At 28.3% G+C, this 14063-nt stretch overlaps 2 protein-coding genes across 2 annotated transcripts; both read right to left on the minus strand.

The window, feature by feature from the left end:
* Positions 1 to 6402: 6402 nt before the first annotated feature.
* LOC137833135 (uncharacterized) lies at positions 6403 to 7402 on the minus strand. The gene has a single exon (XM_068641506.1). The coding sequence runs from the start codon at positions 7300 to 7302 to the stop codon at positions 6676 to 6678; it is 627 nt and encodes a 208-aa protein (XP_068497607.1). The 5' UTR covers positions 7303 to 7402; the 3' UTR covers positions 6403 to 6675.
* Positions 7403 to 11997: 4595 nt separating this feature from the next.
* LOC137832051 (tyrosine decarboxylase-like) lies at positions 11998 to 13826 on the minus strand. Its single transcript, XM_068640024.1, has one exon. The coding sequence runs from the start codon at positions 13678 to 13680 to the stop codon at positions 12190 to 12192; it is 1491 nt and encodes a 496-aa protein (XP_068496125.1). The 5' UTR covers positions 13681 to 13826; the 3' UTR covers positions 11998 to 12189.
* Between the last annotated feature and the right edge of the window lie 237 nt (positions 13827 to 14063).

Consider the following 14063-nt stretch of genomic DNA (forward strand, 5'->3'; position numbering starts at 1 on the left):
TAGTGTTGGACCTAGTTTTATTCACTGTAATCGTTTCATATAAACAATAGAAAGGTGGAATTTCATATAAAATTGTAAAGGATTATTTCTCTCCTAAATAGTTTCTAAAAGTAATAATTTTATAAGTAAATTTCAATGTATTTACTAATTTACTCCTTAAATTGATATATTTTATTAACGTTCAAAAACAGATTTAAAAAGTTTTTTAATACTTAAAAGCTTATTGACATAATTCTTTTTTGCCTTAATATTCTGAATTATAGATCCAGTTATTTTATTTTCTAGAATGTGAAATACTTGAATTTCCAACTTTGATTAATTAATCATATAATTTATCTCTTTAAAAAGCATATTACTTTGGATTGGATTTTGATATGAATCTCAGATGTGTATTTTTCCACTGTACAAAACTGGGTTCGGCATGTGATTCTTGCATCCGTTTATTTTCGGAAGGGTATTTCTAGCTGCACCATCATACTTTCCTTTTGCACCTCTATAAATATAAAAACCCTCATTTTACTTTTTTTGGTTTAACTTTTATAAAAAAACTTTTAGATTATGCAATCTATAAATTAAAGAATTTAAAAATTCTATAGTTTAGAAATTATTTTTATATAAAAAACTTTAATATTACATAATTTACAAATCATTTTTTCATAAAAAAAAAATTAGATTACAGATTATACAATTTCAAAATATATTTTTTACATAAAAAAGATTTAAATTGTAGAATTCATAAAAAAAGGCGTAAAAGGTGTGACAAGAAGAAGATTATAGAGACTAAGGATATTTTTTATTTTTATGCACTTTCACGAAAGTACAGGTGAGAAACCATGAGGGTGTAGAAAGAAATACCCACTTGTTTCAGTGATAAGCCCATTCTATACCTGTAGATTTTGCGTATTAAATTAGTATATAATACAAGTATAAATAAATTAAATAAAATTTATTAATTAAGAAAATGGAACAGTAATTGTGAATAGCAAACTAGAATAACTAATCACTTTTTGACCACACAATTAAGAGTATTAAGTTGAGATGAAGCGTCACGGTCAAAACAAGGATCCTAAGAAAACTAAAACCGTTTTGAAAGCATCTATAAGGAGCGTATACTGTTACGGAGATCCGCACTTAATGCCAAAGCTTGACGCTTCAAATACTACTGTGAAGCGCTGTTGAGTGCAAGAAGCGCCTCTCTCTATCTCTCTTCTCCTATCTTTATCTCTGATATAGGAGAAGAAATCAATGGCTTTCACTCTCATAAACACCTTATGCCTCTTCGTCTCCTTCTCAGGCCTTCTCTTCCATACCCACGCCATCCGCACTCCGCAGGCCCGCGTCTGGGCCCTCTGCAAGCCCACCACCAACCCCGTTGTGTGCTTCAAAACCATACTTCCTCATGTCATAACGGCCAAAAAGTTTAACGCTTACACAGCGCTGGAAATAGAGATTATCATCACACGGGAATTGGTCGTAAACACCACCAACCTCATCACCACTCTCCTCGCGAATCCAAGCAATTCCAAAAGTTTGAATGACTCACTCGAAATCTGCTCTGATCAATACGATAACATGCTCGACTCCATCAAGGACGCCATGAGCCAGGTGGCGCTGCGCAACGCCGGCGAGGCGCGCTTTAAGTTCAGCGCGGTGTTGTCATACCTCTCCGCTTGCACCGACGAGTTCGACAATTCGCCGATCGTGAAAGAGGGGAAGGAGTTATACGATATTGGAGGGAATTGTTTGGACATCATGAAAGCCATTGAAGATAGAGAGAGTCGCCTTCGTCGCAGGGGAGCAACGGTGGGAAGCCCACCAGCAGTTCCAAGCCCGTGTCAGAATGAAATTGGGCCTTGCAGTTAGGTCCAATATTTCTTACAGGCCATAAATATTTAAGTCCATTATTATTCTCTCTTTTCTTTCCTATGCCTTCTAACTCTATCATCATCATCATCCTTTCCGATGGATAGGAAATGAAATGTTATGTGAACAATAATAATGAAAAGAAAGAAGGAAATGAAGAAATTTTATTTGTTTTTTAAATTATGTGACTTTATTTCTATATCTGTTTTAATCACATAAACGAACAAATACAATTACTTTGTCTTATTATAAGTTTGGTATTAGATATGGATATTTTCTTACTCTCATTATCAAAGTACATATTTAATGCCAATTCAAAATCATTTCCTGTATATCCATATTTTATTTATTTAAAAATGTTATAAAACTATATAATAAATAAATTTTATATATATATATTATAAATTAAAATACACAATAATAAATACATTTGAACGTGTAAATTATGTTTAGGATTTACCCTAAATATTTTATAATGTTACTTTTGTTTTGTTTCACTTTTAGTTGTACTTCTAAATTTTGCTCAGCAAATTATAATTCTTCTGAGTAGAATTTTGGGAAAAAATAAAATAGATTTGTATTTCTTTATTTATCTTAATATAATTATACTTTTAAAGAATGCTATTTGATTTTAATGTAATTTGATATATGATTGTTAAATTATTGAATGTCTATTTATGACAAATGTGAGATGATTGATACGATGATGCAAAATAATTAATATAATTGATATGAGATATTATTATCAAAAGTAATACTATCATGATCTGATTTGAATATAGTGTAAATATTAGCTTAAAGAGCGCATACAAATAAAATATCCAATATTGGTAATCTAATCATATAGAAGAAAATCTAGGATTTTTTTTATGACGAGTCATCGATAAATGTATTGAGAAGTGTTACTACCATACAATAAATAGTTGATTTTTTTTAACCCTAATTAGGCTATGATTATGTTTGATAAAAGTTTATAACAGTTTGTAAATTCTTAAATATGTAATTATTATATAAAATATGTTAATTTGCCCTGTAAGCTTGTGTTTTATTTAATTATATGATCGTATTTTTGGCATATAAATACGTGATAGAATAAGTGGATAACCCTGTGGGTTACAATAAAAAAGTTTGAAACTAGTTATATGAAAAGTTTAAAATTTCTCCCTTTTATTTTATGTGATATATGTTGTAAATATTGTTTGAGATTTAGAAAAGTTTAACATGACATGAATACTATATTATGAATGTATATGTTATATATTTTATGCATGTTTATTTTAAATGTTTAAAGGTAAAATTAAGTAACAACAATGGAATCAATTACATAAAGATATTTGGAAATTTTTGGCATCTAATTTCTAATCTAAATTTCACTCTATTTTTTACTTCCCTTAATGTACAAAGCATTAATAAGAAGCTATATTGCTTGATTACACATGACACTGTGCACTCATTGTCTTTTATAGACAAATTTAAGTAATTAAAAAAAACATATTTCATCGCCAGGATAAACCAAACGGTGGCTTTGCCATTTTTTCAGCCTATGATGGTAAAGTCTAGAAGCTATATTTATAGCCGTTGTAGTTTTAATAGGTAAGTAAAAATACTTAATATATGAAAATAAATAGAACAAGAATAATTATTAAATAGACACATGCAGTGTACAATAATTTTTAACTAACTTTAATATTTAATTTTATGATATTATCTCCTTTAAATCAAGTTTTTTTAAATGTTTTCTTCAACTTGTAAAATAAATAATCTTTAATAACCTCAACTAAATATTTGCTACTTAATTTTTTTTTTTGTCAATAAATTTTACTTTTCTCAGTTATCAAACTTTGTATTATCTGGAAATTGATATTTTTAATGTTTGTGAAAAAATCAAATATTTACTTAAGATCATTGTAGATTTGTCTTGACAATATATTTTTGTGGAAAGATATGTTTGTATTTAGATATATTCTTTTACAGTCAACTTCCTCTGGATCGAAACTCCTTCCCTACAAAACCTAAAAAAAAATCCTTAGATTTATTCATGAAGCTATTTGATCATACACTACTGTACTTCCCTATTACATGTTAACTGTGAATATAATTCTAATTTATGATTGGTAGTTCACAATTCTTCTTTAATATACTAGATGATAACGATAATTGAATTTCATTTCCTTTTTTTTTCCTTAAATATTATCATTAAACTATTTTATTTTATTTATATATGAAAAATTCATAACTAACTCAATTTTATCTACGAATGGTAATCATAACTAGATTTTCTTATAGTAACACCAAATAGTTGTTTTGGTATCCTACCATACATCTTTCTCTTTTACCTCACTTGTCCCAACCCTTAGTCCTAGTACTCTAAATATATAATTTTCATCCAAAGATTAGAAAAGTAATTTGAAATATGAATAAGATATTACTTTCAGAAATAATTAATAAATACAAATATCGTTACATCTAATTATAAATTTGTAAATAAAAAAATTAGTAAAAAGCTTAAAAGAGAAATTTTCTCGGTCATAAGCTTTTATTCATGAAATAATTGTTAAAACTTTTAGCAAAAATAAAATCTATTATATTATAAATGAAGACTTTGATACATCTACTTAGTCTTACTCAATAATTAACTAAGTGTGTGTTTGCTTTTAGGAGTGATGAAGAGTGAGACTGAATGGAAAGTTAAAAATATTTAGGATCTTATCATAATTGAAAAAAAGGATAGTGGAATTGGATGAAAAGATCATGTTGTCCTTATTTTCTTATACAATAATTTATACATATAACTGCTCTTAATTATTTTTCCTATTTTATCCTTATATTAATATTTAATTTTATTATTTTATTATGATCATTTATTCTCCTCTTAACTGCTCTTAGTTTTTTTTCCATTTTATCTTTACTCAGTAATTTATTGTATTAATTTATTTTGGTTGTTTGAATATTTTATAATTTCAAAAATTAATAAAATAATTTTTTAATTTTAAAATTTATTTTATTTGTTATTATTTAACTTGAAAGTGGAGAGATTGATTAGTTACTTTTCTGTTTTAATATTTTTCAAACAAGGATGAATTTTTAGTTTATTGTTTAATGGTGTCATATGTATTATAATGATTGTCATATATTATTAGTTATTTATAGACCTAATGAAAAATATTGGTTTAATTCCTATAATTGATCAAATATTAAAAATTATTAAAAAAAATATGAAACTCAAATTCCATTTAATTATTTTTTCGGTTGAGTTTGTAGTTTTAAATAAATTTTAGCTATTACCAAATACATATATTTTTACCCATAATTAATAAAATATTAAAAATTATAAAAAAATATGAAACTCAAATTCTATTTAATTATTTTCTATCTTGAGAGACGGTTTTGAATTTAAATAGTAATTTTGAATTTTAAAATTTGAAAATTCATTCATTCTCTTTACCATATGTAACTTTTAATTAGGGTTCTCCACTATTTTATTAACCTACTCTTTAACTGTATACTCTTTAACTTCTCATTTTAATGTTATTAAGAGAAATTGTTTTTGAAAAATAAAAAAATACTAAAGAAAGAGAATAAAAAATGCGATACACACTACTCTTTAACTGTATACTCTTTAATTTCTCATTTTAATGTTATTAAGAGAATTTGTTTTTGAAAAATAAAAAAAATACTAAAGAAACAGAAATAAAAAATGCAGATACACAGACACGCTGGTGCCTGTGTTCCCGCTAGTATTAATAATGAAAATTATTAATAATAATAATTTTGTATATATGTATATATAACATAACTTAAAGAATCATAAAAAATATTAATATTATCTAAATAAATTAATTTAATTAACAAAATTAATTTAAATTAATAAAATGAAAAATAATAAAATTATACTTCCATTTAAAATTATATTTAATTATTTTTTTGAATTTTATATATATATATATATATATATATTTATTTTTTATAAATGAAACTTTAAATTATTTTAATTAATTAAAATAGGTACAAAATTAATAATTATTTATTCTTTTTTTATATATAAGGGTAAACTTGTAATCTTATAATTTACCATATTCAAAATAATTTAAAATAGTCTTACAACCATTACATCACTCATTCTTAACTCATATACACTAACATACCCTAATCCAAACACACTTACTTTTTTTCGCACTTTCTTCTCATATTCTCATTCTCCCACACCCTTAATTTTTCACTCCCCAATGCAAACAAAGTTATTCCTAAAGTCATGTAATCTAATTATGAAAAAGAATTATTTTGCAATCTTTAAACTCCAAATCTTAAACACTCAACTTCTAAATATACTATACCACAAATTATAAATCCCCATCGCTAAATCCTAAAATCTCAACCTAAACCCTAAACCAACATGTCATCTTACAATATTTATAAAATAATAAAATAATTTTAATTTAAAGTGAAGTCATGGGTAGAAATACGATCTCAGGCAATTATAAAAAATATTAAGAAACAATTTATACCATAATGAAAGAATGAAATTAAAATGAGAGAAAGTAATAAGAAGATATGTATTTTTATTAAAGTGTAGGTAAAATATAAGAGCGAATAATCTCCCCTAGACCAAAACCAAAACTTTCGTTGTGCTTAGTAATATAAAAGAAGTTACATAATGCTGCATTTAAAGGTTTGATAATCTGCGTCATCATCGCATTCACGGTCGGTTTGACAGAAGAAACCAACCCGATGAATTTGATGAGCGTGGTTAATCTGTTGAAGATGCAGTGTATGATTTGGCGTGGGAAGAAAGGCCAAATGAGAGAAGATGATTTATGAGATGGTTCCGATGACGCTGCTGAACGCAGAAGGGGCAGATTTCACCGGTGGCAAAGGAGGCATGTTTTTTTCAATGGAAGCAATGATGTCCAAGGCGATCCCTCCGAGCTTGAAAACGGCCTCGGAGTCCTCGTTGAACGGGATTTTGCCGTCCTGGAAGTTGTCCTGGCACGCAGCCTGGTAGGAGAGGACGGCGCTGAACTTGAACTTGGCGGTGACGACGTCCTTCCTGGCGATGGCTAACTTGGTTTCGGCAATGGCGTCGAGCATGTTGCTGTACTGCTCGTCGCACACACTGAGGGACTTCTTGGTGGACTTCTCGTTGTTATTTAGGGCTTCCAGCGACTTGATTTTTGTTAGGGCAGCTTTTACGCCTGTGAGGGTGGCGTCGACCTCCACGTTGAGCGCCTTTATGGGCTCCAGGGTGGTTTCCGAGACGTGGGGCTGGATTGTCTTCGAGCAGAGTGCAGGGTTTGTTGTTTTTTTGCAGAGTTCATTGAGGTCTTCGCGGAGTTCCTGATGGGTGACGTGGATGTCGCGGGTGGAGAGAACGGGTTTTGTGAGGAGGAGGGATGAGATGGTAATGAGAAGGGTGAGATAGGTTTTGGGAGTGAAATCCATTGTCTCTTCTCTGAGGAAGGTGTTTTGAAGATCAGAGACAAATGGAGAGAGACAGAGAGGTACCTGCGTTGCCTTGTCTTTCTACAGAGACACAGAGATCCCCCTTTTATACTGCATCAACAAATTCTTCATACTATAAAATGCTTGGTGCTCCTCAAACTTTGCTCTTTTCTGCCTTCTCTTTCTCTCACAAATCTTCAAAAATAACCAACTCACAACTTCACCTTCTATTTTAACCATCACCAATAATAGCTTCACACTCTTAGGTTCCACGTTTCATCCAAATTATTTAGTTAAATTTAAATTTGTTAATCAATAAAGTTTTTATAGATTTAGTATTTGTGAGTGATGTTTTGAAATACTTATTTATTTATTTTCCTAAATTTTTTGGATGTTTGATGAATAATTAAATATATAATAATATTGAAGGCTCGAGTGTCATTTGAATAATTACTTTTGGTTTCTCGTACACAGCAAGAAATTGAAGTTTTCATAGTCGTTTTTCTCTTCTTCTTTTCCTGCAAAACCATTAATGATTCTTTTTATAATAAGGATCTTTAAAAAAATATTTTAGAAGGGCATTATACCCTAAAATTTCAGCACACCATATTTGAACAATGTAAGTATGGGCGAATATGATAGAAATGAAAGAAAATATTAATAATGTTCCATTAAAATGGAAAGAAATTGTAATGCCTGCTTTGTGTGATTTTATTTTGGAAAGAAATATTATCATCTAGATCAGTATGGGTATTAGCAATATGATGCTGACCACATTAAAAAATCAATATAAAATTGCTTCAGAGATCACATTTTATAACTTTTATCTTACAAATTTTGTGAAGTTAAATTATGTATAAATTTATATATTAAAATAATGTTAGAGTTATTTATATTTTATTTTAAATTCATTTTTTTTTTAAATTATTATATTTATCTCTATCGAATCCTATTAGATGATTCATAAACATATAATTTCATAAAATGTTAATTCTTCTATATTGCTAGAAATAAAATTATATATATATATATATATATATATATATATATATATATATATATATATAAACGAAATGCAATGTAGTTCTATAATATACACAATAAGCTAATATATTAGTTTTTTTCTGGTTTTATTTTAAAAATTAAGAAATATTGTCATCCAGATTAATATGGTAATAATAGTAGGATGCTGAATACATTAAAAAAAAAGTAAAAGCTTAACATGAAGTTAGAATACTAAAAAAAAATTCAACATCCACTTAACAATTAACTATATTATTATTTTAATAAATTTTTTATTATTTAATTACAAATTTATCTTTTATTATATATTTTTTATTAAAACTATCATATCAAAATTTTGTATACTACTTTTAAGTATCAAAATAACTTTTTTCTAAATGTATCAGCAGAAATGGTTCCTAGAGGTACACCTGCCAAAAAAACTCTTAATTGACTTCACAACATTTTGGAGTCTTGTAATAACATTAAAGATTCCCCGACACCGAAAATAGTAACATACTTTCATTTAATAACATTTTATAATATTATAATAATATTTTAAAATAAAATGAAAATATATATTAATTTATTGAATTATTAAATAGATATTTTTATACAGTATTAAAGTATCAGTTTTCTTGCAAATAATTACCCAAAAATATATGTGTCTAGATGTTATTTCTAGCCTGATTCATAGTTATCATTTCAAACATTTTATGCCAATTGTGATTTTAATTGAATATTATAAATATATATATATATTAATGTGTTATAGTAATTATCTTTCTAACATTGGAATAATTAAATTTAAATTAAAAATGAATATTAAAAATATAATTTATTAAAATTATACGAAAATTCACAAATTCAAATTAGATTATCAATAATGTATATACACAAATAAATTTATAAATTTGTTAATAATAAAAAATGTATTATTTTTTAATATTTTATATAAAACTTATCAGATTTTTTTTAAAATAATGTTTCTACTATTTTTATTTTTAAATGAAAAATTAAAAAATAAGTTTGAATTGGATTTTGGAAACCGACCGATTTTTGAAGATCATAGACCAAAATAAAAATTAGAATTTATTTATAGAAATTAAATTCTGACTATAAATAATGCTATTTAAAGGAATGTTATAAATAATATCTCAGATTTTTCAAATCCAAAAAATGTTTAGCATATTCTTGTTTCTCTGGGCAACCCTACGTATTAAAGATGATGTTGATGTGTATACTATGTTTCAATTATTTGAGAAGTAAAATTAATTGAGAAGTAAAATAGATTGTGATATATACAAGATAATAACTTATACACATCACACTAATTTAAACCATACAATAAGAATTTCCTATTACTAATAAATGATTTCATAAGGATTAGGTGGATGATATTCATAGATGAGTTTGTTTTAATTGAAAGTTTATATTGTTTTTTTTTTCTTTGGATGGAAATGTATAGGTCAATTTGGGATCGCTTGAATCTTGGTTTAGGATAAAAGATAATATGTTTATAAAAATGTAATACGTATAAGGAACATCTCTAAAGTGTTTTATTTAATTTAATTTATTTATTATTAATAAAATATAAAAAAATAGAAAAGGTAATCTAGTGTATTAATGTTCGAAATATAATGATTATAAATAATAAATACTACTAAAAATATAAATTTATTTTTATTAATATGTATATTTATAGGATCATAATGCCCTAGTTATATATCAGCTGACATTAAATTTTGTATTTAAAATGTGGTTGGATGTAAAATTAAAAACTTCTATGATGAAAATGAGTGTCCGGAATAGATGGAAAAAATTATAAGAATGTGACGAAAATTGAAAAGTTTATTTTTTGAATTTCTCATCATCGTGAATTACTGGTAGAATTAGGTGGATCAAGTTGAATGGAATTGTGACATTCGATTTACTTGTACTATAGATATAAAACAAAAAAAGGGTTATCTTTTAATTATTAAATATAATTTTTTAACTTAATAATTGATTTCATACTTATCTTATATTTGTGAGCTATATTTACTGAGTTTTATGGAGTTATACATACGATAGAGGAAGTTCAAAAGATGAGACTTACTAATGTTCGGTGACTTGAATGTGATTCTGCCTTGGTTTGTATTGCGTTTACTACTACGACTAATTCTGTGGATCCTTCATAATCGATGAAATATTTGTCTTAATTACTATGGGAAAATCAGATTTAGGGTTACTCATATTTTTCGTGAAGGGAATTCGTGCGCGGATAAGTTGGCTAAATTAGAATTTATTCATAGAGAATCATTTCATTATTGATATAATAAGTTTTCATCTAGTCTGTTCTTAGACTTCTTTATGAATATGTATAATTTATCTATGTATCGTTTTTGTTAACATATGAGTTTTGGTATAATTTCCCCATACTTTTCCATTTTTTTTAATAATAATAATTTTCTTATGTGATGACAGATAATTATTATTATTTCAGGTGTCAGTCTAACTGAGATGTCAAGTTGCATAATGTCTAACTTTTTATAAAAAAAAACACTATCATATTAACTTGTGTGATTAATTTATGTGATTATAGTGCAAAATATTTTTACCTTATCATATTAATCAGCACATCTTTTTTGTGTAAATAGTTAAAAACAATTATTTCATTTGTTTTTAATTTTCGCAATAGAATAAAATATATTTTATGATTAAATTTATTTTTCTTTATTTGGAGTTAACATTAATGCTAAGTTTTGTGTGATAAAGAATAAGTGGATTTAGTTTTTATCTTTGAGTGTTAGTTTAATTTTTTAATTTTTTATCAATGAAATTGATGCCAAACAGCAAATTTTAAAACAAGTAAATATGCACATATGTTATAAATTAATTATAATGTTATATTTTTTATTTTGTAATAATCTAAATCATCAACATCATTAACATTATTTTTATTATAAATTTAGATATAAAAAACTATAGAAATACGTGTCTATCTGTCTGCAACTAATTTAAATCCATGGTTAAATGTTGAAGTATGGCACTGGAGGCTGCTTCTTCCTGCACCTCCATACCTTCTTGTGCCACCCCCATAAATTTTTCTTATTCCAAAACTACCCTTTTCAATATTCCAGATTATATAATCCGGAAGTCTTTTGTGATTAGCTTCCGGATTACATAATCCGGAAGTCTTTTCTATACATAAGATTAGCTTCTGGATTATGTAATCCGGAAGTCTTTTTTTTCAATGTGTTATTAGCTTTCGGATTACATAATCCGGAAGTCTTTTCTAGATATGAAATTGACTTCCGAATTATGTAATCCGGAATTTATCCGGATTACATAATCTATAGGCTTATTATTTCAAATCCAAAGGGGTGAAAAAAAAAGGATAAAATGGTATTTTCATATTTAGTATGGGAGTGGCACAAGAAGATACGGAGGGTGTGGAGGTGTAGGAAAAAAGAGTCGGCACTACCATAATAGACCCACCTACTAATTGTGATAGCTGAAATTTATTTATTTTTATTCTACCTATTATTCCTGTCAAATCCAGTTGGCAGATGATAAGTAGTGGATATCACAATCAAAATATTTATTAATATAAAACTGAATTTTTTTATTAATATTTTACTTTCGAACATGTCGATCAGCATACAAACACATAACAGACTTTTCCATAAATATGAATAGATATAATGTTACTTTTAGTTGATAACAGTAAAAGTAATTATTTTCAATTATAAAAGGAAAAGACACTTTACCCAATCAACCAGGAAAGTACATTGAAAGCAAATTTTGTTTTGCTACCAGTAACGAATGCAGTTCCTGAAGAATTAGATTGTACAATAAAGAAAGAAAGCAAAAACTCTTTTTTCTGTCAAATTTAGACTTGACTCAGTAATTAAGAATGGCATCTGCATATTCCTGCACCACCTTCCAGGCCATGATAACATGTTTTGTTTCAGTGAGGGTTGCTCCTATGGCACACCTAATCACGAAAACCCCTCCAACAATTGCATGAGTCATGTACACAGTGCCTGAACCATTGATTGAATCCAGCAATCTACGGTTGATATCATTTGCAACATCCTCATTTTTGAAACCTCCATTTTGAACCTTGCCATTACCAATCTTTGCAACTGCTGAAGGTAAAAGCCTAAAGCAAATCAGAGCAAGATTTCTAGGCACAAAGATCTCAAATCTTTTGTCCCTTCTCACCAACTTTTCAAAAGTCTTGGCCATTTCAACGTGGCTTCTGAGGAAGTTTCTAAGATTAGCAACACCATAGCTTCTCAGAACAAGCCAAACTTTTAGTGCACGGAATCTTCTGCTCAAGGTTATCTGCCAATCCTTGTAGTCCACCACTTGTTTTGAATCAGTAGCACTGTTCTCTAAATACACTGAATGTGTTGATAGGGATTTTATCACAGAAGCTGGATCCTTCACCCAAAGACAGCAACAATCTAAGTTAGTGAGAAACCATTTGTGAGCATTGAAACTAAACGAGTTTGCATCCTCAACTCCATCAATCAAGTGTCTGAACTCAGGACAAATGCACACGCTACCAGCATAAGCAGCATCAACATGGACCCACATGCCATATTTTTTTGCCACCTTGCACAGTGGTCCCAATGGATCAACAGCAGTGGTTGAAGTTGTGCCCACTGTGACACAAAGATAACAAGGAACCAACCCATTTTGCACGTCTGTTTGAATGGCGGATAACAGTGATTCTGGCAATAAAGTGAAAGAAGTAGACTTCATAGTCTTGATTACCCTAATATTTTTGGGTTGAATTCCTATTATATGAGCTGCTTTCTGAACAGCACAATGTGTTTGATCAGACACATAAACGACTAGCTCACAAATATTTTCTCTACCAATTCGGCTAAGCATTTTATCTCTAGCAGCAACTAGTGTGACCAAAAGGGCCTCACATGTTGTCCCTAACAACACGCCTCCACCATTACCTGAAAAGAGAAAAGCCTTGGGGAGCTTCAGCACCTGGCCCAGCCAATCCATGACGACACTTTCTAGCTCTGTTGCAGCCGGTGATGACACCCAATTGAACCCTACCAAGTTCAATCCTGTGCTCAGCATCTCACCAAGAAACCCTGCTGTGCTGCCACTGGAGGGAAAGTAGGCAAAGTAATTAGGGCTTTGCCAGTGTGTTATGCCAGGAACTATGTGCTGCTGAAAATCTTGAAGGATGGTTTCAATAGGTTCAGGTTTGAGAGGGGCAAAATCTGGTATGAGATTTCTAAGATAACCTGGCTCTACTTGACTTAACACTGGATAGTTGCCAACATTCTGGTAATAATCAGCAAGGAAGTCAATCATCATGTGCCCTTGCCTCCTAAATTCTTTAGGATCTAAAGGATTCATGATGAATGTGGGATTAGCTTGCAGCCTGAAAAAATAGAGAGACACTTAGTGCAGTGTGTAATCAATCTTTTTATTCTTGGTTTCAGACTAATACGTTTTAAAATACCCCTTTTTTTTATATAGCAGAATATAATTATCTTTAATAATATTCATTAATTTATAGAGTCATATATAAACTTTTCTTCTGGAATTGATATTACTTTTATCACTGTATAGGATAAGAATTTTGTTATTTATATACCGATTATTATATATGAAGTCAAATCCGTATTTAAATTAAATATTTTATATGGATTTTAAATACAAATTTAAATCTGTATGTAAAATGATATTACATACGAATTTTTACATACAGATCTTGATCCATATGTAAAATAAATATT

Source organism: Phaseolus vulgaris, chromosome 6 (genome assembly GCF_000499845.2).
Source record: "Phaseolus vulgaris cultivar G19833 chromosome 6, P. vulgaris v2.0, whole genome shotgun sequence".
In the NCBI taxonomy this organism is placed as follows: Eukaryota; Viridiplantae; Streptophyta; class Magnoliopsida; order Fabales; family Fabaceae; genus Phaseolus; species Phaseolus vulgaris.

Bases quoted from the DNA above. Each gene is read 5' to 3' on its own strand.
- LOC137833135 (XM_068641506.1), bottom strand. From the start codon at position 7,302: ATGGATTTCACTCCCAAAACCTATCTCACCCTTCTCATTACCATCTCA.
- LOC137832051 (XM_068640024.1), bottom strand. From the start codon at position 13,680: ATGAATCCTTTAGATCCTAAAGAATTTAGGAGGCAAGGGCACATGATG.